The sequence below is a fragment of the Rutilus rutilus genome, assembly GCF_951802725.1.
Source record: "Rutilus rutilus genome assembly, chromosome: 21".
Lineage (NCBI taxonomy): Eukaryota > Metazoa > Chordata > Actinopteri > Cypriniformes > Leuciscidae > Rutilus > Rutilus rutilus.
In genome coordinates, this window is record NC_140226.1 from 6,218,491 (window position 1) to 6,246,375 (window position 27,885).

Sequence of the window (27,885 nt, forward strand, 5' to 3'; positions counted from 1 at the left end):
GGGTAGGGTTAGGACTAAAGGAATGTTGATCCGTGAACATGTCTTACTTGGCAAAATCATGGTGACGGTGAACATCTGTAGTTGTGTATGCATGCCAACGAGAGCTTGCTGTTCTTCTCACATCTTTATTTAGTGTCAATGCAGTCAGGAAATGTGAGAGAATAGTGTAAATACACTCTGAGAAGCAAAGGCTGTGTTCAGAACCATGGACAGCAGCCACAGAGTCTCCATGTGGAAAACTGTGCAGCACTCCAATGGATTTAGCTTTGCTTCACAAACTGTTTCATTGGCAATATGGCTGTCATGTTCTTACACCGACACAAATGTATGCACTGTGCGCACAATTTAACATAGCATATTAACATGCTTTGCTCATCCTTGTGACTGAAGATCTGATACGTCCTTCACATAAGCCAGAAACGGATCATTTTGCTTTTCTGATTTAAAGATGATTAAAGATGTGTAGAAAACAAAATGCTCAAGCAGTGTTTTGATTGGCTGGTGCAATAGCATGTGCCAGTCTGTAGGTGGAGCAGTGCCAATGACCCTAACCACACTTCACTAAATAAACCCTAACACTAAACCAGTAAACATTTATATGCGTTCATTTATTTGACCTGTTTAGGGTGTGCATGTCTGTTTAAGGTATGAATAACAACTTTATGTTATTTCGAAACTCTTCAACACAAACAATAGTAAAACGCAATGCTCACACAGATGTAATAAAGCCCGCTATAGTCTCCTTTTGCCTTTGAACCCCGGAGCTTGTAAACAATGCCGTATTCGTTAAATGGCCACATTTGTCATGTTATGGGTTTTGGAGTAATATGTTGATAAGTCTTTACTGTGATCCTCGTATTGAGAGGGGGCTCGTGGCCAGCAGGGGAGGGGCTCGCGCCGGCCGAGCAGCTGTATGCAAATGAGACGCGACAAGCACGCGCCACACAGCAAACACGCGCACAAGCGGCCGGGGCGCGCGCACACAATCTCATTAAAATGCCATCGAAGTGCATTGTACTGGGTAAGACCTAGATAAACAAACTTCAGAGAATGTTAACACAGAGGAAAACATGTTCTGATGATGAAAGGAAAACGAGTGAAGAATTAGAACTTAGGATGAAGTTAAATATTAGACGTGCGCAAATCCGGTTCTGCGCACATGCATGATTTAAGCAAAACTTTAGACGATTTTGGGAACAAGCGACTGTGTATTAATAACATTAATTAAAGAACATTTCAGTCTTGCGTGTCGTGTTAAAGTCCGCTGGTCTTGCAATATTCCTGAAACTGCAGTGAAGAATGGTGGCAGTCGCATATCTGAATGCTTGAGCAATTATTTGACTCGGTCATACAGCAGCTTTATGCTAATGAGGGGAACAATGGATGAATGCAAACCCGTGCAACACGTCTGTCCAATTATGCGCGCAAAAGAGAATCTAAAGCAACTGTTTCACAGAGTAAAAATAAGATCTTTAGTGCTGCGATCTAAACCTGCGATGCAGCTCTCGTTACTGTGCGTTTGCTGACAGTAAACTATTATCGAAGATGATCATAAGCGTTCTGAAATCAAGCGAAGTTTAATCATTTTGAATGCAGTATTTCTTCTGTGCTTATGGCTCAAAATATACCACTGATGATTTTATTTAAAAGTAAACGAACACATTATGTAGAGCATAACCATCAGTGTGCAATAACTACTGACTGCACTTTGTACGTGTTTTTCTTTACGATTGCAGCTCATTATATTTACAGGAAATGTGTGTAGTTGGACTGCAATGGAAAGCATTGCTCAGTACAAAAGCTCGAACGTCTGAGGTTGTCAGTGGTCACGGTGGTTTGAAGAAATGCAGTGCTGGCTGACCCTTGGCTTGACCTCGAGGTCAGCGCTCATCTTTGATGGCGTCCAGCACGCGTCTCTCTTTTGGCCAGATTGCTCGTGTATCCCTGTAGAGGTCAATTTGCTTTTCAAAGGCAGAAAAGCCTGTGACGGCTGTCCAGACGCGCCATTGTGTTCAGAGATGAGCCTCTTCTGATGACTTATGCATGCGTTAGCCAGCTGATTTATACTGCGCTCAGACAGACGCGTGGCCTTACAAATCTCCCCTATAATGTCCAGATCTGCAAGCTTGGGCAACGCAGGAGGAAGCTTTCGACAGACATGTTCGGATTTCATAAGTAGCTACTAATTAATAACATGCTTTGTGTAATTACTTTGTGGAGCTTCTTGAAAATACTCAGTTCGTTTTTAGAAGCATATTCTAATCCCACTTATAGGCTACGCGTGAAACAACACACAAAACAAGCCCAGCATCCAAATTGTTTATTACATTTTTTTTTTATCCTACATAATATTCCATCTTTTCCAAAATGACAACGTTAATAAAACTCTTTTTCTTCTCGTCTACATTCACTTCGGTTTGCGCTTGTGTAAATAACTTGCATCGTGTACTGCAATTACTACAAATTATTGAATTAATGCAATTGTAATGTAGTCACTTCTACATTTAAAGTAGAGAAAAAAGAAAAATATTATATCTAAATGTAGTCTACACAGTTAAATCTGCAGTCTGCAACAGTTATTGTCCCGCAATCATTTGTGGATACAATTTTAAAGATGCAGAAATGCATCAATATTTAAGTTAAGACATTCACAGGTCTAAACTAAGCATTCAGAAAGAACTTTCTTTGTTGTCGGTCATTCGGAATTCTGATGATGACGATGATGGCGGTGAGTGACATTTCCTTGTGTTTCCCTATAGCCGCGGCACGCGCTCCTCCATACATCTCCATCAGACCGTGAACGGAGCGCAGCGCGCATTACTACAATAAAGGCCAGGTACATCTGCTCTGTAGCGCCCGGTCCGAGTCTCTCAGCCCTCCCACGGGCAATTCCACAGAGATCCGCGCTCGTCCCTGATTGGATGAGGATGGAGCGGCGAGGGGCGAGAACAATAACATCATTCCAGCTTAAAAAGAGTGCAGCTATGCGTTGAGAAGCAAAAGCATCTCTCAGAGGGAGGGAGGCGGACGGCGTGTTTGTGGCTCTGGATCTCGTCTTGTTGTGCCTTGTCATCCTCGCCTCATCCATCCGCCGACATGCCCAAAGGATTCCTAGTGAAACGAAACAAGAAAGCATCGCTCGTTTCGTACCGGATACGCTCGGACGAGGATGGAGGATTCGCTCCTCCAGAATGTCAGATCGCGCAGATCGCCTCGTACTCGCCCGCGCCCAGCGCATCCAAGCCGGACAGCATCATCTCTGCGCTCCCGTCGGACGGGGCAGAGGCGCCGGTGCCGGTCCACAAGCCGGTGCAGTTCGGCAACCCGGAGGCGGTGTACCAAGCGCTGTACAGCCCCACCCGGCCCATCAGCAAGGAGCACGACAGGAAATATTTCGAGAGAAGTCTCAATCTCGGCTCGCCCGTCTCTGCCGAATCCTTCCCAACTGCCGCCTCACTCACCAGCCTAGACCATCATCTTCTGTTCGCGCCGGTCGACTTGAAAATCGGCACCAGCAACAGTAACCGGAGCGGCGCGCACTCCTCCGCCATCCGACCCGGCGTTAAAAGACCTTCCTCTGACGCAGCCGAGCGTAAAGGCGGCAAAAGCGCCAAGAAACCCAAAGCCATACGCAAACTCAACTTCGAGGATGAGGTAACGACTTCCCCGGTGCTGGGCCTGAAAATCAAAGAGGGGCCCGTGGACCCGAAGCCCCGAGCGGCCTCAGGCAGCTCCAACAAGCCCCTGGGAGAGTTCATCTGCCAGCTTTGCAAAGAAGAATACTCGGACCCGTTCTCTTTGGCACAGCACAAGTGCTCCCGGATAGTGCGGGTGGAGTACAGGTGTCCCGAGTGCGAGAAGGTGTTCAGCTGTCCGGCAAACCTGGCCTCCCACCGGCGCTGGCACAAACCGCGCGTCCCGAGCGCGCCCAAACAACCCCTCCAACCCGCCAAACCTTTCCCCGAAGACCTGAGAGCAGAGTTCCCCAGCGACAGAGACTCCCCGAGCCCGGGTCTGTCAGAATCCGGCTCGGAAGACGGGCTCTATGATTGCCAGCACTGCGGGAAGAGATTCAAGCGCCAGGCGTACTTGAGGAAGCACATCCTGGGACACCAAGCGCTCCAAAATCAAATCATCGGAGAGGCTTTTCGCAACGCAGAGAGCCCAGACATGGTGCCGAGGGAGGACAGCCAGAGCCCGGGTCCGCTCAATCTAAGCCCCGCGGACTGTCTCACGTGTCCGGCCTGCGGAGAGAAGCTTCCCAACCGGGCGAGTCTGGAGCGGCACCTGCGTCTCCTGCACGACGATGCCCAGGCGTTTCCCTGCAAGTTCTGCCCGGCCACTTTCTACAGCTCGCCGGGTCTCACCAGGCACATCAACAAATGCCACCCCACCGAAAACAGGCAAGTCATCCTCCTCCAGGTGCCAGTGCGTAACGCCTGCTGAAGAAGAACACACTCCAATCTGGCCTTTTAGAACGCTCTATTTTCTTCATCCAATCCCTCAACTAGAAAAGTCTGGAGAAAAGTATTAGTTTGGTCCTTACAAAGGTATTTTTCTAGAACCTTGCACACATGGTAATGTAATAGCTCCTAGACCTAAGATATGTTCATGTACCTCTGCCTTGAATTCACATGCTGTGCGTTTCGCGTCTGTAGCTTTAATCTAGTGTGTGAATTACAGGACTGAAAATGTTCTCTCTCTCTTTCTTCGTACTCAAAACAACTACAACAAATCTTGAAAAAGTTTCCCTTTAGTAGCCAGAAATGCCTTTAGAGAAATACATCAAACTACTGCCTTAAGAACTCTTCAGTGTAATGATTGTTTTTGAATGTCGGCACACAATTACAACTTACTATCATGATGTAAAATTATTGTAATATGTTTATTCGTAATATTTTATTTATTTATGTATTTATTTATTTTCAATGGCTTTGTATAATTTATTGTGTGATTTTTTTTTTTTTCCTGTGTCACATGTTGCAGTCTAATCGTTGTGTCGAGATCATCTTGTCTTGGGTTTTGTGCGCTCCCTTGAAACGTGAAGCTCTTATAGATGCAATCTTTTTCTACGTATACAGCTTATTTTCCTAAATGTTTGCTACCTATCGCTTTATATGTGCGTCCGTGTTGTCTACTCAAATAAAATATTTTCAAAATGAAAAAAAAGAAGCTTTTTGTTCGTGCATATTTGCCACAATAACGTGTACTACTTGTACAGTAGTTTATATGAATGAAATAGGAAGTTACTTTCGCTCAGTCTCAGTCACTGCATGTGAACTGTAGATGGCAACTCATCCCTTTCATATGAACCTTTAAACACAACATAACTGAAAACTATCCTCCATACACACATTCATGTTCTTCACTATATTTATCTACAGACTTATACAAAGGTAAGAAAGACAGTTTTTGTGTGTGTGTGTGTGTGTGTGTGTGCAGCCTTTACCACCGCAAAGTTAATGTGCGGCTGAGCAACTACAAGGTGTTTTTCTACAGGTGTCAGATGATATAAGATGATATAGAGCGGTCAGAGAACCTCTGGCAGTTGACTTCTACAGTTTCTGTCCTAAACCCTTGTTCGTTCTGTAAAGTACAGCAGTATTGATTTTATATTTGTCAGGTCATTCTGAAGTCACCATGTAGCTCTGCTTGATCAGTGAAATAATGGATTTGGCCCACTGTAAATCCAGCTCAAATCATTTAAAGGGTGACAACAGCCTTTGTGATTATGAACTCAATGTACAAGGATATTAACCCAGTAATGCATTTCACCACTGCCATTATTGATTCTCCATTTTTCTTTTGGTGCCTTATTCGTAAGATTCGTTTTTTTTTTTTACAATAGTAACAAACACCTCTAGAAAAAGTGCTGTACAAGAGCAACTTGTGCTCTATTTACATACAAAGTTGCTGAGAGATTCAGATAAAATGAGCTGATACAGATGAAAAATAAATGCATTATCAGCCATTAAATACAAATCACTAAAGAGGAAGGGAACAAGTTTGCAAATTGAGCATCGGATTGTTTCAGGAAACGAATTAGTGCACATTATATTCATGTTTAAAGCTCTCACTGCGTTCTGCAATTGGCAATAAATGTAAAAAAAAAAGAAGGAAATCCTAAAAAGAGTTTTGGTCAGATTTAGTGCACACACACACAGAGTCAGTAATTAAACGTCTATGTGTGTGTGTGTGTGTGTGTGACGGAGGCCACCTGCAGGAGCTGTAGGTGTTGGAGTGTGTGCACCTGTACTCAGAGACTCATGGAGCAGCAGGAGAGGCAGATGGGACGAGGGTCAGGTTACACTCTTATTCCCTCAGCTCCAGCAACACAACAACCTCTAACCCCCGAGCATCACTTACACACACTCGCTCCAACACACAATATGTCCACGCATTCTCTCACAAGAGCACAGAGTCATGGATGGTTTCAGACAGATATAAAACAGTTCTTCAGTTCAGGAGCAGCCCAAAGTCAACGTCTTATTGTATGCATGAAACTGGGTTTCAATAATGACAAAATACTTACTTTCTTCTGTGGAACACAAATGGATGTGGACCCCAAATGACTTACATTGTGTATGTTTGTGTTTATTTATATATATAAAGCACATGCGGGTGAGTAAATGATGTAAATTTTCATTTTTGGGTGAACTAACCCTTTAGAGGGTGTAGTCAGTTCAAATTGTGGGTAGTTGACAAATAGAAGATCCAATAACTTTTTTTCTGTCAACAAACATTTAGGTTAACATTTTATTTTTGGTGTAACTGGACATTTTTAATTACTCGTTTTGCATTTTACTTAAAAAAATGCAAATTCTGTCATCATTGACTCACCCTCCAGTTGTTCATAAACATTTATGAAGTCCTTTCTTCTGCAGAACACAAAGGAAGATATTTAGAAGAATGTTTGAAAGCAAAAAGTTGACGGTAGCCATTGACCTAGTTTTTTCTACCGTCAACTGTTTGATCTATTACCAACATTCTTTAAAATATCTTCTTTTGTGTTCAGCAGAAGAAACTCATACGGGTTTGGAACGACGTTAGGGTGAGTAAATGATGACAGAATTTTCCTTTTTTGGGTAAACTATCCCTTTAAATACACTAAAAAATGACCTTTTCAAAGTGGCTATTAAAGCAAATAATATTGGAGTGTGTTTTACAGGAAACAACTTTTTCAGTGAATTAGTAAATCCTACAGCATTTTTTTTTTGTTCCAGTGCTGCAGTGACATTTGCAGTAAATAATCAGAAACATTGTTTAAATAAACCATAAACGTGCAGGACACTGCTGACGTCATGGCAACTACCCAATGAGAGCAAGAGACAATGAATAAAACAGAGCAAACAAACGCATCTAAACATGAACTTCAAATCGATTTAATGAAATGTTTCGACTTCTTCACATTTCTAGTAAAGATAAAGCGATTACTTTTTCTATTAAAAACAGTCTGATATGTTAACAAGTCATGATGAAATCTTCAAGCTTCCTTATCAATGTCTTTTACAAAGATTATATTACAGGCATTATTATATTTATATCCTTCAGAATTTAGAACATTCAAAAAACAAAAACAAAAAAGAGACACAATATACAAGGCTAACAACAAAGTCTACAATAGACATATCGTCCTCAAACAGAAGTCAGGCTAGTTGCAGTATTTCAAAATCCGTATCAATCTGGGATTAAGCTGGGATTCGGGCCGCCGGTTTGCATACATTCGTCAGCTTTTTCATTCAGTGCACTCAGAGAATGCCTCCTATGTTACTTAGCGTTTGGAAGAGAGGGGGAAAGTGTCAGGCGAAGCAAGACTATAAAGACAAGTGTTCAGGTAAGGCAAAGTAGTGCAACATGTGTCCTGTTGCAGCGTGGGCGGAGCTTGCAGTGTGTAACACCTGGTCTCCATGGCAACCAGGCCGGTCTCTACGGCGACAGAGAGAGGGGCGGCAGGGCGTTGGCGAGCGAGGGAGAGAGAAAGGGAGAGAGAGAGAGAGAGAGAGAGGGCGAGATAGAGAGAGAGCGCGAGAGATGTAGAAAGATAGAGAGAGAGAGAGAGAGAGAGAGAGAGAGAGAGAGATGCTGCTGGTATGGTAAAGGGCACTCGGAGAGGCACGTGGGAATCGGGGAAGCAGGTGGAAAAGATCCCCATCCAGCATCTAATCTCACAGAAGCAGCTCTCACAAAACACAGACAATCTCATTCAATTTACTCCAGTGAAATGCAAGACTCGTGCGGATCTTTCTCTCGTCTGCTCTCCATCCAGGAAGTGTGGGATCAATTAAAGTCGTGGAGGGGAAACACAAAGAAAAAACCCCACAGACTGGTTCCAGTTGGCCAAAGAGAAGCAGCGGACAGGCACTGTGAGGATCGCTTCATTCACAGCCAGAGTTCGGGTTTACCTGAGGCGCTTCCTCGGGCCAGTCTGCTACAACACGCCAGATCCTGCTCCGTATATACAACATGACACAAATATATATCATCCAATCAAATCAAATCAAAGCGAATCAAAATGAAAGCAATGTACAGTACATTCAAACACAGAGGGAAGAAAAGAAGAAACCACGGCATCTTCACCACTGAGAGAGAGTGCAAAAACATCGGAATGTTAGAGTAGATTCACATGACAGGAACGGGACGCGTTCAAATCCCAAATTAAGAAGCACATTCATGCTACACCTCGACAGAATCACAAACGACAGGTGCCTTTTCAGTTCGGCACCTTGCATTAATCAGTTCCATAAAACAATCAAACCAGTTGCTTAAAAGTAATCATAACGAGAAAAAAAAGAAAAGAAAACATGATTTCATTGCTTTGAAAGACGTCACTGGTTACACGTTATTAAAGTAGTAAAAGCTGACGCTCTCTCTTTCCACGATTCAAGAGTGTCAGTGTTCTCTCAGACTGGCCAAAAGCGTCGCAGTGCCGGGGGACGACACGAAAGTCTCTCCCACATTCATCAATGCTTGGGTTTTCAGTGTTTGACATGAAGAAAAGTGAGTGTTCTGAACTAGCTAAAGCCTCGGGCGTTTTATAGCATTATTCGAGTTCTGAATGCGTATTTCTATGAAAGTCCTTGTCTTCAGCATACATTATTCTCTTGGTTTTTCTTTCTGCACGACATACAGTGACGACAGTTGCATTTTTCAATGCTACGAGGCTTCAACACACACACACACACACACACACACACACACACACACACACACACAAACAAAAGTTACAGGTGAAATAATACATTCAAGCACAGGTTTAAGGACGCTGCAGTGTTCGGGCCGGAGGAAGAGCTCAGTTTGAGGATTTGCTGATGGCGCTGGCTGAGCGGCGGAGCTTCCCGGACACCCGGTGTTTGGATGCCCGTGGTATCGTGGGAGAGACCTGGTCACCGGTGTCGATGGTCATCACAGTAACACTGAGGTCAGCGCTCGTGCTGCCGCTGAGGGAACCTGGGAAACGAGGACATATTACACGCAGAGTCAAGCATCAGCAATCATGACATTAATAAGCTGATAGCATGCCATTCCTGAAGCAGAAACCCCTCTGATGGAGACGGATGTGAATGGTGCTCAAGTAAATCAGCCATTTTACTGTTACCGCCAATTACTGTCGTTCTACAAACTCAGGCGTTTAGATGTGAAAAGCAGTTCCTCTCTGCTGCAGGAAAGAAACAGAATTGCAAAAATATGGATTCTGCAGGAGATCGGAGACACTGGTACTCAAGAAAGCATCTAAATTAAACAAGCTTCCTGCTTTGTCAAGATGGCATCTGCTTGGCTATTTTCTTTCTTTTCGACCGTATTCCTTTTTTTTTTTTTACGGGCATCTCAAGTTTCTGAGAGCAGATGGTGTGGGGAACATGGACCTCCACTCCAGGGCTTCACTGAAAGAGGGGGAGGAGAGCGGAGAACAACAGCCTCAGCATGTGAAAGGAGTCGGGGAGGAGTGAACGAGCGCGGGCGGTGTCCGTTCCACTCGTCCACACACACCACCTCAGGATGCCAGCAGAGAGGACACACACTTATCCACAGGTCCCTCCTCTCCAATGCTGAGCGAACGAGGGATTTCATCATTTATTGATCTAAGAGATGACTGTTTCCACACTGGAGCTGAGCTGAGAGCGTACCGACCCAACAGTGCTCTTCATCACAGTGATTGATCCGATCATCTTCACAATTAACTAGGTGAGGTGTGTGAATCAAGTCAGTCATGCAAACCCTGAGAGTTTCTGTCTTCATCAGCACCTCTCATGTGTGCGTTTTCATGAAGTGCGCTCAAAATTAAAAATAAGAGTGCACTGTGTTGCTTGTGAAAAGAAAAGCGTGAGTGAAAACAGCATATAAATATTACATGGGGCCAAACACAAAATAACTATATATAAATATATAATTCATTTCATTATATTTTAATATATATTTTTTTAATATATTTTTAATATAATTTTTGTAATACATTTTAATTATTTATATAGTTATTAGTATCAAAAATACAAACATTCTGAAAATAAAGTTAGAAATGCCAAAAAATTCAACAGCACAGATATATTTTTCTTAATTCTATTCATTAAAATGTAAAGTTTAGACACATAATAATAATAATAATAATAATAATCATTTTAAAAGTTCTCATATTGGTAGGTAGGAAAGAAGGAAGGAAGGAAGGAAAAAGGAAAGAAATGAAGAAAGAAAGAAAGGAAGAAAGAAAGGAAGAAGGAAAGAAAGAAAGAAAGAAAGAAAGAAAGAAAGAAAGAAAGAAAGGAAAAAGGAAGGAAAAAAGGAAAAAGGAAGGGAAAAAGGAAAAAGGAAGGAAAAAAGGAAAAGTAAGAAAGAAAGAAAGAAAGAAAGAAAGAAGGAAGAAAGGAAAAAAGAAGAAAGGTAGGAAGGAAGAAAAAGAAAGAAAGAAAGAATAAAAGAAAGAAAGAAAGAAAGGAAAAAGGAAGGGAAAAAAGAAAAAGGAAGGAAGAAATAAAGAAAGAAAAAGAAAGAAAGAAAGAAAGAAAGAAAGAAAGAAAGAAAGGAGGGAAGAAATGAAGGAAGGAAAAATCAAGGAAAAGAGTAATAAATAAATAAATAAATAAATAAAGGAAGGAAGGAAGGAAGGAAGGAAGGAAAAAGGAAGGAAAAAAAGGAAAAAGGAAGGAAAAAAAGGAAAAAGGAAGAAGAAAAAAGAAAAAGGAAGGAAGGAAAAAAGAATATATTTGTGAAAATACTGTTGTGAAGTGAAACTGAAAAATTCAGTGTAACGTGTAAATATCCACATCCTGCAAATTGAGATTTATACAATTATTTCCTGTTTGGCCTCCATAATATATATATAGAGAGATATATATCCCAGCATATTTATATATTAAGTAAGTGTCCCTCATTCCCAGTTGCTCCCCCAGCAGTCCAAACAAAAGCGTAAGTGACAAAGACATGTTCCAGTAGGGCAGGTGTTAGTGTCAGATGTGGCCTCAGGCAAACACACACACGCCAAAGGACAAAGACGAGGAGAAAAGAGGGAATAAAGCGGAGACATGCAGGAGAGGAGGAGAGATGGAGAGCATTCATGCTGCTACTGTGTTACGATTACTGCGCTTGAGTCCATAATCAGAACGGCCTCGCTGTTGCTCCAGAGGGAATAAAGAGGGGAAGATGAGTAGACGAGAGGAAAAGAGAGGGATCTCTGGGACAGACACCAGGCTTCCGCTCAGACCGAGACTCTTACCTTCAGTTACTGAACTCACACCTGTAACACACTTAATCTGAAGAGGAGAGAAGACAATAGAGCAACACGTAAGCTGTGCACCGTCACGAGTGTGTGTGTGTGTGTGTGTGAGAACGCTGTGGAAAAAGTGTGTTAGAAGTTACTCCTGAGGGGTGAAGGAAGGACAACACAAAATGTTCAAACACACACATAACAGTGATGAACTGAAAGGAATGTTTCAAACTGACAGAAGAGGTTTTCTTTAGCCGAAAACAACGTTTATTTCATCATTTGCATTTAAACATTTTTGGTAACACTTTACAATAAGGTTCATTAATTAATATTAGTTAACACGAACCAAGAATGAACAATACTTCTACAGCATTTATTAATCTTAGTCAATATTTATTTCAACATTTACTCATACATTATTAAAATCAAAGGTTGTATTTGTTAACATTAGTTAATGCACTGTGAACTAACATGAACAAACAATGAACAGCTGGATATTTATTAACTAACATTAACAAAGATTAATAAATACTGTAACAAATGAATTGCTCATGGTTAGTTCATGTTAGTTAATACATTAATGAACCTTATTGTAAAGAGTTACCACCTTTTTATATCAACTTCTACTCCAGTTTGTTGTTGAAATATAAACATTTAAATAAAAAAAAACTCATTCTCATGAAATATTTATCCAAACATTTATTAAATAATGAAGTTAAGGTTAAGTAACTATATACATTTAGCAAAATGCTCTCTGCATTTTTTTACATTGGCTTTTCTGATGTAAATGTAGGATTGCGTGGCATTGTTTACAAGCGGAGTTATTGACATGTTTCGCCGTTACAGAAGCTTAGGTTAATTTTCCACCCAATATTTGCGGTTGCTGAAACTTCAGTGCATCACTGACACATAACATACAGTGCTCATGACAGACAAGCAGAAGGTGGAACATTTCTATTCACACCGTGTGTTTTCTGAGAATGAAAGAATGTTTAACATGGGAAAAGCTGTGGGATGCCAGACATGGGAGTGGAAATAGATGCTTGTTCAAAACATCAAACTTGTGTTCACCGAAATGAGTTTCGTTTAAACCCGAACACAAGGCTATTTCTGAACAAAGATGATCGTTCGGTGTTTGTGCTGGAATAATGACGTAATCATATAATGTATCTGGGGTTTTATATGAGGGAGGGTGTAAATGATATCAGTTCCTGGCCTACGTCTGTAATGTATGGAAGCTTGTTTCCGCCACAAAATAAAACATTTTAAAAGATAATTGCGACTTTTTATCTCACAATTGAGACTTTATGTCACGCAATTCTGACTTTATATCTCGCGATTCTGAGAAATAAAGTCAGAATTGCGAGATATAAAGTCAGAATTGCGTGAAATAAAATCAGAATTGCGAGATATAAAGTCAGAATTGCGTGAATTAAAATGTCAGAATTGCGAGATATAAAGTCAGAATTGCGTGAATTAAAATGTCAGAATTGCGAGATATAAAGTCAGAATTGCATGTTATAAAGTCAGAAATCTGCAATTGCGACTTTATATCACGCAATTCCGACTTTATAACACGCAATTGTGAGTTTATATCTCGCAATTCTGACATCTTTAAAAAGTCAAATTCTAAGGGAAAAAAAGAAACTTTTTTTCTTTTTTTTTTAACCTCAGAATAGTTTATATCTCACAATTCTGACTTTATAACACGCAATTGCGACTTTATATCGTGCAATTTTAACTTTATATCTCCCAATTGCGACTTTATTTCTCAGAATTGCGACTTTATATCCCGCAATTGCGACTTTATATCTCAGAATTGCGACTTTATTTCTCATAATTCTGACTTCATATCTCGCAATTCTGAGAAAAAAAGTCACAATTCTGACTTGATATATCGCAATTGTGAGAAAAAAAGTCAGAATTGTGAGATAAAAAGTCGCAATTATTATTATTTATTTATTATTCAGTGGCGGAAACAAGCTTCCATAGTAATGAGACCAGAGGCGGACAGAGTACACAGCTTCATTACTTGAGTAAAAGTACAGATACCCCTTGCTAAATTTTACTCAAGTACAAGTAAAAGTACTACAGTCAGATGTCTACTTAAGTAAAAGTACTAAAGTACTTGTTTTTAAAAGTACTTGAGTATCAAGAGTACAAGAGTCAATTTTTTAAATATTGCATTACTACTGCCACAGTGCTTACATTGGTAAACACAGCAAACACTTGAAGCGAAAACTATCATTAACTAGTCTGGTGAGGTGGGGCCACGGGTTGGCACATTGCCGGGATGGACCTGCTGCGTCTTCATCCATTGTTTCGTCCATGGTTTCGTCTCTTATCTAAATCTGACAATGGAGTTGACGTTGGCGGAAAGCTGAAGGTGATTGCTGATAGGCTGTCCCAATCAGTGGCGCCTGCTCAATCCAATCACGTTTGAGAGGGAACTAACAAATTGAGGGTTTCCGAGATTTTTTTTTTAGAAGAAGTAACGGGTACTAACGGTTATGGATAGAAATGTAGTGGAGTAAAGAGTACAATATTTGCCTCTCAAATGTACTTGAGTAAAGTCATGAGTACTCCCCAAAAATGATACTTGAGTAAAGTACAGATCCCTCAAAATTGTACTTAAGTACTGTACTCAAGTAAATGTACTCCGTTACTGTCCGGCTCTGAATGAGACTGATCTATCTCAGAGCTCTTGTCCACCAACTATCATATTAAACAAACAACAATTTAACTCAATCCTCAATTCCTGTCAAATACTCAATTGAATAACCGAACGGCCCAGACCAAGCCCTGCATGGATACAACCACAGATTTCTATGCTCTCACGGTTAGTTTGCCCTGTTCCAAAACCTAGTGAGTGGACCTACCTGGACATTGCTGATTCGAGGATCAAGAAACATCTCTGATTATTATCAGATTATTAAAAAATTTTCAGCACTTTAACAGAATTTTTTTTTAACAAATGTAAAAGTATTGACCGTCACTTTTCTCAAATGAAAGCATCCTTGTGGAATAAAAATAAAAATCGTACTGACCCCAAATCTTAGAACGGTAGTTTACTTCGCTTTGGCATTACATGATGTACAGTATCCTTCACAGATGAGGCAATCCCAGAATACACAGCAATGAGCTTAGAAAAAATAAATTGGCAGACAGTGTTGAGAGATATATCACTTATATCATCAATCAAAAACAGCTGAATCTGAATACACAAAGTAAGGTTCATTCCAGTCTCCTAGAATGCTGCCTTTGAAGCTTTAGCTGCTTATCTGGTGGTGAACTAGGTTTTGGAACAGAGGTAAAGTTTTTTCCCAATGAATTATGTGCCGATCCATGAGCTCACATGATGCACTGCGCTTTCCACAAGTGCAACTCACATTTTTGTTTTTTAAAGTGCCCCTATTATGCTATATTAAAGGTCCCTAATTCAGTTTCGCAGGTCTCCTACAACAGGTTTACATGCATTCGGGGTTAAAATACACTTTCTTTTTCTCATTGTATATTGCAGAATCATGTCTTTTCTCTTAGGAGCTGTTTACACCTGGCCACTTCATGTGTTTTCTGTGATCGGATAGCTGTCGGATCGTGAAAAGATCAGGTGTAAATGCCCTCCGAAACACTTCAATTAAACTCTGATCGCTCAAACCAGATCAGGAGGAGGTCTGGGCCGTATACCAGACCAAACTGGACAAGTGTAAATGCATCTGGTTGTTGAAACCACAAATGTAAATTTGACTCCTCCCATCAATGCTAAAAAATAAACGTGTGAGAGAGTGTTATGGGTTATATGTCATGTTATAGTCAGATATGACGACGCTACTGCAACACGCATCGCCACAGCTGAGCATCTCTTCATCAAGCCAACGCGCAAACTATCGCAAACCAAAGTCACAGACGCTTAACACACAATCATCTTCATTAAAAGTAAATGAAGCGGCCTCCTATTCTCCTATCGCGGTCTTTGATTTTGAAATTAGCTGATGATCAATAAAAAGCAGCTCATATCTGTTGTTTTGGGTGACGTGATCTGCATATAAAAAAACACATTTATGTGACCAAGTGTAAATGGAATCGTTTTGATAAATCAGTAAACACTCATGAAGTGACCAGGTGTAAACAGGCCCTAAGTGTCTGAAACGGTTCGATCAAGGATTTGGTCTCTCTAAACCCTTCCTGTCTGAGAGCCAGCTCTGCTCTGATGCGATTGGTCAAACGCTTCCAGTGGCATTGTGCATGATGGAAACGAAATGGCCATTAGCATCTCTGAATTTCAGCTCTTCATCAGGACTTGATACAGTGATATGAAGAACCAGCGTCTCCTCTACATGTCGGCAACACGAACTAAACTCTTCCAGTCTCAGCTACAACTACAGTGTTTGAGGGCGGGTCAAAGTAGACTTTGTTCGCGGACAGCCAATGAAAACCATAGCCAATGAAACCAAAGCCAATGAAACCAAAGCCAATGAAAACCATAGGAGGCCGCTTCATTATGCAAATGAGTTATAAACCTACAGGTTGGTGCAGGAAGTGAGACTGGAATTGCTGACAGTTTTGACAGTTCAGATTCGATTCTTTCTTTTAGGAGACTTTAACTTTATTTGACGTGCACTTAGGTCTTTAAAACTTTGCAGACGTTTGACACTCACAAACAGCTATATTACACATGGCACAAAGGGTAATATTATAAAAAAGCATAATGGGGGCACTTTAAAAGAAACCGTTCCGGGAAACCAAGGAGGAAATTCTATGTGCTCGATTGACTGTCATAAAAAGGGAACATGCAGGGTGTATTGAAAACGGAGAGAAGAAGAGTGAAAAAGACAGGTTTGTGTAACAGACGTGTGGGGCCACATGCCTAATGGAGGAAGCAGGCAGAAAGGCTTACAGTCCAGCTTGGCCCAGAGGTAATCCACGTCCCAAACCATCCCTGGCCAACGCCTGCCTGCTGTCATGGGTGAGATGGTGGTGAAACATGGAGCAGGTCAAGAGACCATCAGCCACAAAACAGCTAAAGTCCTACTGGGCGAGGAGGTGTTTGAAATGAACTGCACTGAACGTTTAAGCATCTGTGAGTCTGAACCGTGTAGCTGTGAGTGAATCTGTGGCTCTGCTCCAGAATGCAGTGAGCTGTCTAGTTGTCGCTGTCTACATAGGCAGTTATCTCATAAAAGTGTCAAGCTGCTATGGCTTGATGTAGATGTGGGTAAATTACTACTCTAACGTTCTAAAGTTTGGGTCTGTAAGATTTTTTTTTATGCTCATATGCTCAGCAAGGATGCATTTATTGGATCAAAAATGCAGTAAAAAACAGCAATATTGTGAAATATTACTACAATTTAAAATAACTGTTTTCTATGTGAATATATTTTACAATGTAATTTTATTCACTTTTTTTTTTTTTTTATCTGGAGCATCAAATCATCATATTAGAATGATTTCTGAAGGATCATGTGACACTGAAGACTGGAGTAATGATGCTGAAAAATGAGCTTTAATCACAGGAATACTTTTTTTTTTTTTTTACATGTATTCACATAGAAAACAGTTGTTTTGAATTGTAATGATATTTCACAATATTACAGTTTTTACTGCATTTTTGATCAAATAAATGCAGCCTTGATGAGCAGAAGAGACTTCTTTCAAAAACAAACAAAAAAATCTTACTATCCCCAAACTTTTGAATGGTAGTGTTATGTCTCAACTTTATTTTCAAAGGAAATCCATAAGTGTAAATAATTAGAGTATATAATTACTACAACATTAGTTTTACAGAATCAAGACTTCAACAGACTCATGGTACAATCAAAACGATGGTGTACCAGCCTTTGCTATGAACCTCTGATGGCTCTAAAACGCTCTTAAACTGGACGGATCTCTAGGCTTTGGAACAGAGCTTGCATGTTTTGTATGCATACACAGAATCACCTCTTTCCATCTTAAGGCTACATTTTATGGGTATATTATTAATTTAAGTGTTAATTAGTAAATAAATATTGAATTTGTAATTTGGTTTTGGCGACACAAACAGAAGAAACACGAAAGGAAAAGAAACCGGCATGACAACTCAGATTATACACAGAAAGGAATGAACATGAGACAGTAATTAGAACAAAAGAGAAAGGCGAAAGAAGAAAAAAGAGAGAACGACAATCTGGGAAAGCAGTTTCTGGTGGGTTTAATGGAGGTACAACAAGAAACCCTGAGATGCAAAACAAGAGAAATTCAGAGAGATGGAGTTTGAAGTGTCTAATAGGGTCGGTCTCCCTCCCTCCCTCTCTCTCTCTCTCTCTCTCTCTCCGGGTTCAGTGGGTGTGTCTGTGAGCCGCTCTGTATGCAGCTTTTGTCACGAGTCAATAGAGGTCACCATAGCGATTTTCAACGCCTTTCTAGGAAATAAATGGGCGTTGCTATAGAAATCAAAACTTTCAGAGGATTATTCTGGAAAATGATGTAAAAGAGAGAGCCTGTACAGTGCACTCCACATCAGACCTGCTGCATTCAGGGACGGGGGAATTACCATCCACTTGAAGAACAGACTGCACATATTAAACAACTATTTAAATAACAAAGAAAAGTAAATAAACTCGGCAAAATGCACTACATGTCCAGCCAAACAAACACAACCGCTTTTGTCATTATGTAAATGTAATAAAAAAATAAATAAAATAAATCAAAATCCTGAAAAACTGACGAAAATGAAGATTCAATGTTTGTTTGTTTTTTAAAGAAAAAGGGAAAGTCGTGACTGTAGTACAGTGCAATGCATAAGTTTAGACACCCATGCTAAAGTTGACTAAAAAGAGGAATAAAAAATCATATTTTGGAAATTGAACTTAATGCCTTAATTTAAAAAATTAGGAAAAATCCAACCTTTAAGGACACCAATTTTATTTGTGAATGAATAATGTATCGTAAATAAATAAATGTTCTTCCTTAAAATACATGGTGCATAAGTGAGTACACCCCTATGTTAAATTCCCATAGAGGCAGGCAGATTTTTATTTTTAAGTTTTTTTTTTTTTTTTTTTTAGGATACTATGCATCCTGATAAAGTTCCCTTGGCCTTTGGAATTAAAATAGCCCCACATCATCACATAGCCTTCACCATACCTAGAGATTGGCATGGGGTACTTTCCATAAGATCATCTCTCAATGCAAATCAAACTAGCTTTTAGGCTAACTGAAATAAAACCATGCCAATCTCTAGGTATGGTGAAGGCTATGTGATGATGTGGGGCTATTTTAATTCCAAAGGCCAAGGGAACTTTATCAGGATGCATAGTATCCTAAAAAAAAAAAAAAAAAAAACTTAAAAATAAAAATCTGCCTGCCTCTATGGGAATTTAACATAGGGGTGTACTCACTTATGCACCATGTATTTTAAGGAAGAACATTTATTTATTTACGATACATTATTCATTCACAAAGAAAATTGGTGTCCTTAAAGGTTGGATTTTTCCTAATTTTTTAAATTAAGGCATTAAGTTCAATTTCCAAAATATGATTTTTTATTCCTCTTTTTAGTCAACTTTAGCATGGGTGTATTCACTTATGCATTGCACTGTATATGAGACAGGGTTACTATCATGAACTTAAACTAAAACCATAAAAAAAAATTTCATTGCGTGAAAAAAACAAACATTAACTGATATAAAACAAAATAAAATATACAAAACTAATTTTATTAACTTATTTCATTTCAGTTAGTTGCAACATCTCATTTTGGTTTAGTTTAAGCTGAAGTACTAAAAAAAGCTACAACTAAATCAATTTAACTTTTCAAAAACTATATAGACATATTCACTACAGATATGTCCGTGATTGTTAAGATTAGATTCATTCTCATGACACCCTGGATCTTTAAATAGAGTTATGCCCACATCAATTTCTCCTTTTCAGGTGTGTGGTTCATTAAGCTGTACAGCCGTGCGATTGTGGTTTGACATACTGCTTTCACAATCGTTGGCTGTATTGATTTTATTTTTGCAGTCATAAAATGTCGAGCCTGTACGGTCAGTGCAGGGACCATATGGTTTCATCTAGACCTGTGCATTGCCCATATCCATAGTCTTACAACACATGTGAAATGCAATAAGCAACCGTACCAGACAACCTATCCATTTGAGTGATTTCCCAATTTTGTAAACGGGGGTGGAAGAGGAATTACTGAACAGCAAAATGAAAACTGCACTTTTGCAGTATGTGCACTTACAGTTTATTTACCCAAGAAAGTACTGACTAAAATAAGTTAAAGGAATAGTTCACTTAAAAATCCGCACGTTAAAAAATAAATACGACCTCACGTTGTCAGTCACGCTTGCACACTGCCTTTGAAACTTTCGTCCGTCAAAAAAAAAATTCGAATCAGGTTCGATTTTCTGCGTTTTCCGCATCCGTAGCAAGCATTTTGAATGGTGTTTTAACAATTCAGAGCCACCGAATCACAAATGCGAAAAAAACGCATGCGATAATTTCGGACTCGGTGTGCAAGGGCCTTAAGTTGTTAGGTTTAGGTTCTGGGTTAGTACAGTACCAATCATTAGAAAAAGGAAAATAAAAGGCTAGAGGCGGTGTCTCACCTGCTCCTCCCGTTGGCCAGTAGCTGGGGGAAGGAGAGAAGACCTGGGCAGCAAAGTCCTCGAAGGTCATGTTCTCCTTGTGGTTCTGAATGATGGCCTCCAGGTAGAGAGCTCTCTCCTCATAACTGGTGGCCCATCAAGGAAAATTACATTCACATGACAGAAGATCATCACAGGGTTCACAAATACCCAGGAACAACGACTGGACAGTGAAAACAGCACAGAAAAAGAGTTATAATGCCAGCATCTAAAAAGATTCATGAAATCATCACAAAGTAGAAATGTTGTGTGAGTAACACACTGAAATGTATGCATGCATATTCAAAACCGGTGAATCAAGATGTTTGCACCATTTTTATGCCAATGATGCCAAATGCAACTGGTTCTCATGAGTTTTGTTGCCAACCAAGTCTGAATATGCAAAAATGCAAGGAAGCTTTTTGAGATCTAACAGTAGATCTAACACATATATACGTTTTTAAAAGATGTCTTAAAAAAAAAAAATGCTGTCAATATGTTAGTACTTTATGTATACATATAAATACTCAAAAGATCACGTTAAAATGCATCAGTTGGGGTTAGTGGATAGAATATACAGTCTGCACAGTATTAAAAAAATCATTATCTCTATGGAAAGTCCACATAACACATGGAAAAATGTATGTGTGTGTGTTTGTGCTTAATGTATTTGTAAAAAATAAAATAAGGAACACTTAATACTAATGCACTTAATGTCCAACAAAGGTTGGTTTAAAGCACTTAATGAATGACATTTTCTGATCTTCTGTGACCTAATGTAAGTGAGTATTATTTACGGTTAATATGTTGTTAACAAAGCATTATCTAACTCTTTACATATGAGCTAATTAAACAATAATAATTTGTTAATTGCATGAAGAACTCACTATTTGTAAATAGCCTATTTATATATATATATATATATATATATATATATAATGTAGAGACTACAATATATAAACTATTAATTAACTATAAACTAATAGTTTGCAAATGATTTGTAAGTACTTTATTACTGTATACTTTTTATAAAGTGTTACTAATGTAATTTATTCCTGTGATGGTAATTAGTCCAGTTTTCAGTGATCCTTTAGAAATCATTATAATGTACCTGTCTTGGTGAAAGTGCATTATTTTCGTGCATGGGCGGCAGCGGTGTGTGAACATTCTGCTAAACTTCTCCTTTTGTGTTCCACAGAAGAAAGAAAGTCACACAGGTTAAGTAACACAGCGCTCAGTAAACGAGTTTTCATATATATATTTTTTATTCACAGGCAGCTAAAATAATCAAGGGAAGTAAATTAAAAAGGAGATGTAGCGGAAGACTTTTAGAAAAAACGACAGTTAAAATTACAGTTTGCTTTAATCACAATTTAGCTTCAGGATCCGCCACATTCCACTTGGCATTTCAGAGCAAATGGAAACTAGGTTGGGCACTGGTACTACGGCAGACGAAACAAATCAAATCTTCCTGAAGCCATTTGCACCGCAGTCATTACACACATGGTGAGCGTGGCCTGTTCAGTTACAGCCACAGTCCGTTAACCGTCCAAACAAACGCATGAGCAGGTGTTTCTGCCCTGACGTCCACATACACACCAACACAAGCCAGGCAATCACTCAAGAGCTAATACACGTATACAATCAGTGTGCATTGCTGTATATGTATATGTGTGTGTGTGTGCGCTCTAATGTGTAATGAATAGGTTGAGGAGTGGAGGCACATGCTTGCCTGCTGAAATTCTGGAGGGCCCGACTGATGCCATTCCCATCTCATTAGGGAGGCTGCTTATTCCGCCAGGCGCTAGGCTGTTGCCAAGGCCTTTGCACTCCATCATGACCACGCTGGCTTCGCCACACCAGTGTGTGTGTGTGTGTGTGTGTGTGTGTGTGTGTGTGTGTGCCACGTGCCGGCGCAGCAGGAGCTGAGGCAACCGTGACAAATTGTTGAAAAGGTCCGACTGAACCCAATGCTGACAAGCACCTGAGCCTGAGGGCTGCACACAAGGAGGGAGCGATCGGCTTCACTTCTGCATGCTTTCTGCTCAAAACACACAGCGGGAAGGGAGGGGGCGCGCGGGTCTGGGTGAAAAACGTATAGCTTAGCCTCGAAATAAAACCGACTGATCAGCAACAGACGGCACGCGGTGTTATCAATGTGTACGTACAAATCTGAGTATTACAGGGGTATTATCTAAAAATGAAAGGTTTTGCTGGTATGGAAACATGGGCAACATTATAGGAAAGAGCCTTTGTATCAGGAAGAAACACCTTATGCACAATATAGCTTAGCCTCGAAATAAAACTGACAAATACAGCATGCATACATAAAGATAAAATCTAAACACTGCTATTATGGAAACACAGTAAAGTGCCTTTATGGTTCATCAGGAAAGAAAACTAAAGATGAATGACAGTGAGTACTGAAAACACAACTGAGATGTAAAGCACATTAAGTAATGGGTGCGAAAGAAAAGTGTATGTGCGTGAAATAGAGGACAGAGGGAGGGAGGGAGGGGAAGAGAGGAATGAGAATAAGGGATAATAAGCCTGATCCCACTAGGTCAACAGAGCCATATGGCGTGCCATTATCAGAGATGCAGATGACTTAAGCGTGGCTCAGCTATTGAGATTCCTAAAACAAATATTGACCTCAGCCAGAGTCACTGCTGCCATCAGCCAACCTGCACTCCCACTTCCTGAGGATGAAAAAAAAAAAAATCCTAACCTCCCATCTATTGAACACATTTATGCTGCAGTCACAGCACATTACATATCATACATTCATCTGCGCCTAAGCGATGTTTGCGGCTTCGCCTCAGTTCTGGCACACCTCAGATTTACGTGATACTGCTCCGGCAGCTGTTTACATAAATGCACGCTGGCCTTTAGAAATAGGATTTGTGCTTTATTGTTCCTTGTATGCCTGAAATTATAGTAAAAAAAAAAGGTGTTGACAACTAACTAAAAAAAAAAAAAAAAAGTGGTGTAGAAGCTATTTTCACTCAGAAATTGCAAGTACATTTCACAAATTACAAAGATATGGCAAGTAACACATTGAATTAAACCTGAAATGTTCTTGTAAAACTTATCTCGAAAGATATTTTTTAAAGTGTAGAAGTCAAAACCATCAAGCTGCTTTTACTGACAGACTTGATTTATGATTTGTCCACCATCGCTGCCCAACATCTCATCTCTGCCTCGGGTTTCTCTAATTGTTGTGGCACAGGTTGTTCCTTTGAGTGCACGAGGTGGGTTCCTGAGGGCTGGATGACGGTGACATGGACTAATTCAATAAAGCAGAGAGCAGTGACGCCGTCCAAGCGCTCGTCTCCGTCGGAAGCAGGGAGATCTGAACATACAGGAAACACGCTGAATGTTTGCACAGACTGAGGTCTTAGATGACACTGTTCCAAAATGCTAATGTTGAGAGAAAAACAAACACGGGACCGTTCTGTATTTTCCGCAGGCGAGCGGGAACCTATATGAAAGTAGTCAATGATAATAAAGTTATCCGAAGTTTAGGGATTTCCCAACGTGATTGTAATTTAAGTCACCATTTCAGCACCTGTGATGGAAAAACTCTCCAGTCTGATGGAAACGAAACGTAGTGGGAATTTCCAAACCCGTGTAAGAACACGACTCCCAAAGTTTCACGCGCCCAGAACACTCTACACAAAATATTTTAGAGAGAGCTGGAATGGGATGTGGTGTCAAAAGGGCCAATTTAAAATCCCCCTGAATTTTAAAATAATGTGATGACCTCATTCAAGCACAGGTCAGATTGTGCGTAGATGGGAGAAAGGGATAAAGGGGATAACAAAAAAAGTGTGTAAACAAAAAGTACAATAGCGCTGTAACAACAGAGAGGGAAAAACAGACGAAGCAAATCCACTTTGGAGAAAAGATGTCCTCTAAGCATAGTGCGGAGGGGTTTTAACAGATAATGCTCTTTTACCACTATTTTGGAGGCCACTTTGCCACCCCACGGTGCACCAGGTGACAAAGGCGAGGCATTAAAGGCTGTCGAGAGCAGAAGCCCAGGGGACCGCACAGACTCATTGAGTATTCAGGAACAGTCCAAAACAATCTATTCAACTGGGTCTTCAACCAGAACACTCTGAAGCAGAATACACTCGCAGAAGCTTCAACTGGTCTGTACATGTTACTATTCTAGTATGAATCTGAATCATGACTTGTATAGGGGTGTATCTTCTATTATAATATCGTAATTGTTGTTTTAACGATGTACAAGCTGACATTCACTTTGCCAAAACCAAACAATAAGATGCCTTGAGATTGCATTTTTAGTGTGTGATGTAGTCTAGTAGAATCCCATTTTTTTATATATTTTCTCAGAATATCAGCACAAATATAAATGTGATTGATTACATAACAACAGTTTAATAAACAAGAGGTTAATATTGTGTTGCATTTTAAACTTGGTATTCAGGAAACACATTTCGTTACTGAATGAAGAATGAATACGCGCTTTTGAACAAATCGGTTGAGTCAATGATTCAATGACCCATTTATAAAGACAGTCACTCTTCATTCCTGAAAGAATCGGGAATTTGAATGAATGACTCAATGACTCACTCATTACACAAACCTATCGGCAGTTTTAGTGTCATCTTTAAAGTATCATTTAAGTATGCATGCATCAAATTGGGTGTGAAAAAAACCCTTATAAAAGGTAAAATGGCCAAAAAAAAAGAGAGGCATAAACAGGCATAAAACCAGTCAAGGTACCAGCACAGAAACACACTCAGCTAAATATCATGTAATTACTGATATCAACAAAATCCCAGAAACACATTAAGATACAATTTTTGTCAATATTACACACATATTTAGTGTTTATTATAAGTCAGATGTATTACCGTACGAGTAAGTCCATTCGTTTTTATCACCCTACCCTACTAAATTAGCCATCGTGAAATTATAATTTTTTCTGACGTGTGTGTCAGGGTGATAGAGCGAGATGAAGAGAGTGTGTGTAGTTGTCCAGATGGTAAGGGGTGGCCAGTGGGGAATTGAGAGGTCAAGCACTTTGGCAGATCAAAGCCAAGGTCAGGTGGCAGTAGTGGCCATGTTCAAGGTGCAAAGGGACTCTGAGGGCCTCAGATGGCTTCTCATTAGCAGTCAGCTCAGGGCCCAGACCCCAGGGACCGCCTTCTGAACCCATCCCACCCTGAAACCCCTCCCCTCAGTCCACACACACAACAAAAGATCTCACCCCGCAGGACACCTCAACACTGCTGACTCAGGGTCACAACGCCAGTTTGACTGCACATAAATCCATCATTTACATGTTGGTGGAGATAAGGAAGTAGCAAATGAAGCAGGGTAACAGGAAAGGACAGCCGTGGTTAAGATTACATCATGAAACATCAGAAAATGGTCCCGTTAATGGACCTTAGTCAGAGTAGACACCATTTGTAGTGTGATGTGAACTGAAAACAAGACTGTGAGGGATGTGGATATCAGGGGCCGGATTCATGAAAATCATCTTAAAAGAAAGATGTCTTCTAAGAAATTGTTCCTAGGTGCAATTCTTAAGTTCTCAAATATATTCTTATTTTTGTTTTCTTAAAAAGAAAGTGCCAGGTTTTGGTGTTATCTGATTGTATGATGGTAATAATCAAAATAAACATTCACGTTATTTCCGTTGCAACTGGCTTGACTGGATTCAGAGTCGAGTTTAACGCATGTTTTTAATGCATTTTTCAAAGAGCTCCTAATATGGAGAGGTCTGTTGCATTAATAACTTCATTAAACATCTTGGGGATTTAAGACTTAAGAATTAAGTTGGAGATTATCCATTATTATCCACAATTAACTTATAAATGTTATGCTATTTACGATTTTAAGAATGTTCTTTTCAATAAATTTGTTTAAAACAATCTTAAGAAATGTATTTGGGAATATTCCCAACTGTATTCTTGAGTTCACAAATAACAATAACAATCAATAAAATAGTCAAAATAGTGTCTACCCTGACCAATGTCTGTAAGCATTTATTCTGTAAGTTTAAACTAATTTTGTATTTAACCCTATAAATAATACTTTGATCAAATGGAACAGGTTTGTGACAAAGTGCAAAGAGCAGATGGACACAGTGACCCAGAGCGGCCTGAGGAAGAGGAAGAGGAGTAATGCTAGAGCTGTTTCAGTTGGGTTTAGAGCTCTATTAGCATCGCAGGGGTCAATTATCAGACAGAGGCTTGAGGCCTTGCACTGCTGTGTCTGGTTAAGCTGAAGAAAGGCCAGGTCTGATCAGAGATGGAGGCTGTAATTGAAACATAAGGAGCCTCTGGAGTTCTAGCCTGAGGACAGGCCACTTTGCAGCACTTCTGCATTTAACTGCCGAGCCTGTGACAGTGATGCTTGAACAAAAAAAGTGCAAATTGTGCAATGCACTTAAAATGGAAGTCTATGGAGAAGTACACTAGGACAAATGTTTTAAATGTGTAGCTACAAGACACAGCTGATGACATGAGACTAGTGTGATAAACATCACTAATCAATTGTTTGAGCAAAGTTACAATACTGATGATTTTTTTTTTTTATTAATAATTTTAATCAGCAAGGACACATTAAATTGACCAAAAGAGACAGTAAAAGACATTTATACTGTTACAACATACTTCAAATACATTCTCTTCTTTCCATTCATCAAATAATCTGAAAAGACACTAAAGACTGGAGTAATGATGCTGAACATTCAGATTTGATCACAGGAATAAATTACATTTTACGATATACTAAAAAAGAAAACAATTATGTATTAAATTTCACATTATAAGAGTTTTTCCTCCATTTTTGATGGGATAAATGCAGCCTTGGTGAGCAGAAGAGACAGTAGTACATCCAACTCCTATCAAAAGAATGTCAAAATCTGACTACTTTCACATAATATGCACAAGGCTACAAGTCAAGAAACTATCCCTAATTTCTTTTTCTTTTTTTTCTGCTTTTTAAACCCTCAGGAATTCCCATAAACCTTTGCACTAATGTTATCATATCATTTATTCGCATTTACTACAAACGCTGTAACATTTTACTAAAAAAAAGTGACTGCTCAATGTTCATTAAAGGTCTTCCTCATTACACTGCTATTAAAACGTTATTTGAATTAACCTCTATTATAGACAGAAATGATGGACAGCAACGTTTATGGACAGACATTTAAAGTTTAAAGAGCAAATGCAAATTTCCATCATTTCATTGCTGTAACTATCAAGGCACGGCAAAGGTTAACAATATGCTTCTGCTCACCCCTCTCTTATTTGGCCTCTAAATGGGCTCTTGTGAGAGGAAGGAGAAGTTGAAGAACTGGAGAGTGACCATGCATGCTCAACCTCCACTCCAGCCAAGCACCAGCCATTAACCTCCACCAATCACATTGACCTTGCCGTCTAGTCGGGGAAGAGGATAATTGGCTGGTTTAGAAAAAAAGGCCCGCTGCTTTTGGGATATTGTCCGAGCGAACGCACTGCTGACATTCTCTATCTGTGAATGGAATGTTCTGCATACAGATGCCTTTCCATTTCTGCTGCACTTGTGCTCTAATTAGGC

General features: G+C 39.8%; 2 protein-coding genes across 3 annotated transcripts in view; one reads left to right on the top strand and one right to left on the bottom strand.

Moving 5' to 3' along the window:
• The first annotated feature begins 3,014 nt into the window (after window positions 1-3,014).
• insm1b (insulinoma-associated 1b) lies at window positions 3,015-5,210 on the top strand. Its single transcript, XM_084394014.1, has one exon. The coding sequence runs from the start codon at window positions 3,097-3,099 to the stop codon at window positions 4,444-4,446; it is 1,350 nt and encodes a 449-aa protein (XP_084250140.1). The 5' UTR covers window positions 3,015-3,096; the 3' UTR covers window positions 4,447-5,210.
• Window positions 5,211-7,360: 2,150 nt separating this feature from the next.
• The window catches only part of ralgapa2 (Ral GTPase activating protein catalytic subunit alpha 2), a 204,543-nt gene continuing 184,018 nt past the window's right edge, over window positions 7,361-27,885 (bottom strand). Inside the window, exons 39-41 of one of the 2 annotated variants that reach the window (XM_084393879.1) lie at window positions 20,287-20,411; window positions 11,705-11,741; window positions 7,361-9,447 (exon numbers count right to left, since the gene is read on the bottom strand). In XM_084393879.1, coding sequence (XP_084250005.1) covers window positions 11,737-11,741; window positions 20,287-20,411 — 130 coding nt within the window. In that variant the 3' untranslated portion in view covers window positions 7,361-9,447; window positions 11,705-11,736. The remainder of the gene's footprint in view (window positions 9,448-11,704; window positions 11,742-20,286; window positions 20,412-27,885) is intronic. The other variant, XM_084393878.1, reaches the window with a different exon arrangement.

Excerpts from the sequence above, each read along its gene's own strand:
- insm1b (XM_084394014.1), top strand. The coding sequence starts at position 3,097 with ATGCCCAAAGGATTCCTAGTGAAACGAAACAAGAAAGCATCGCTCGTT.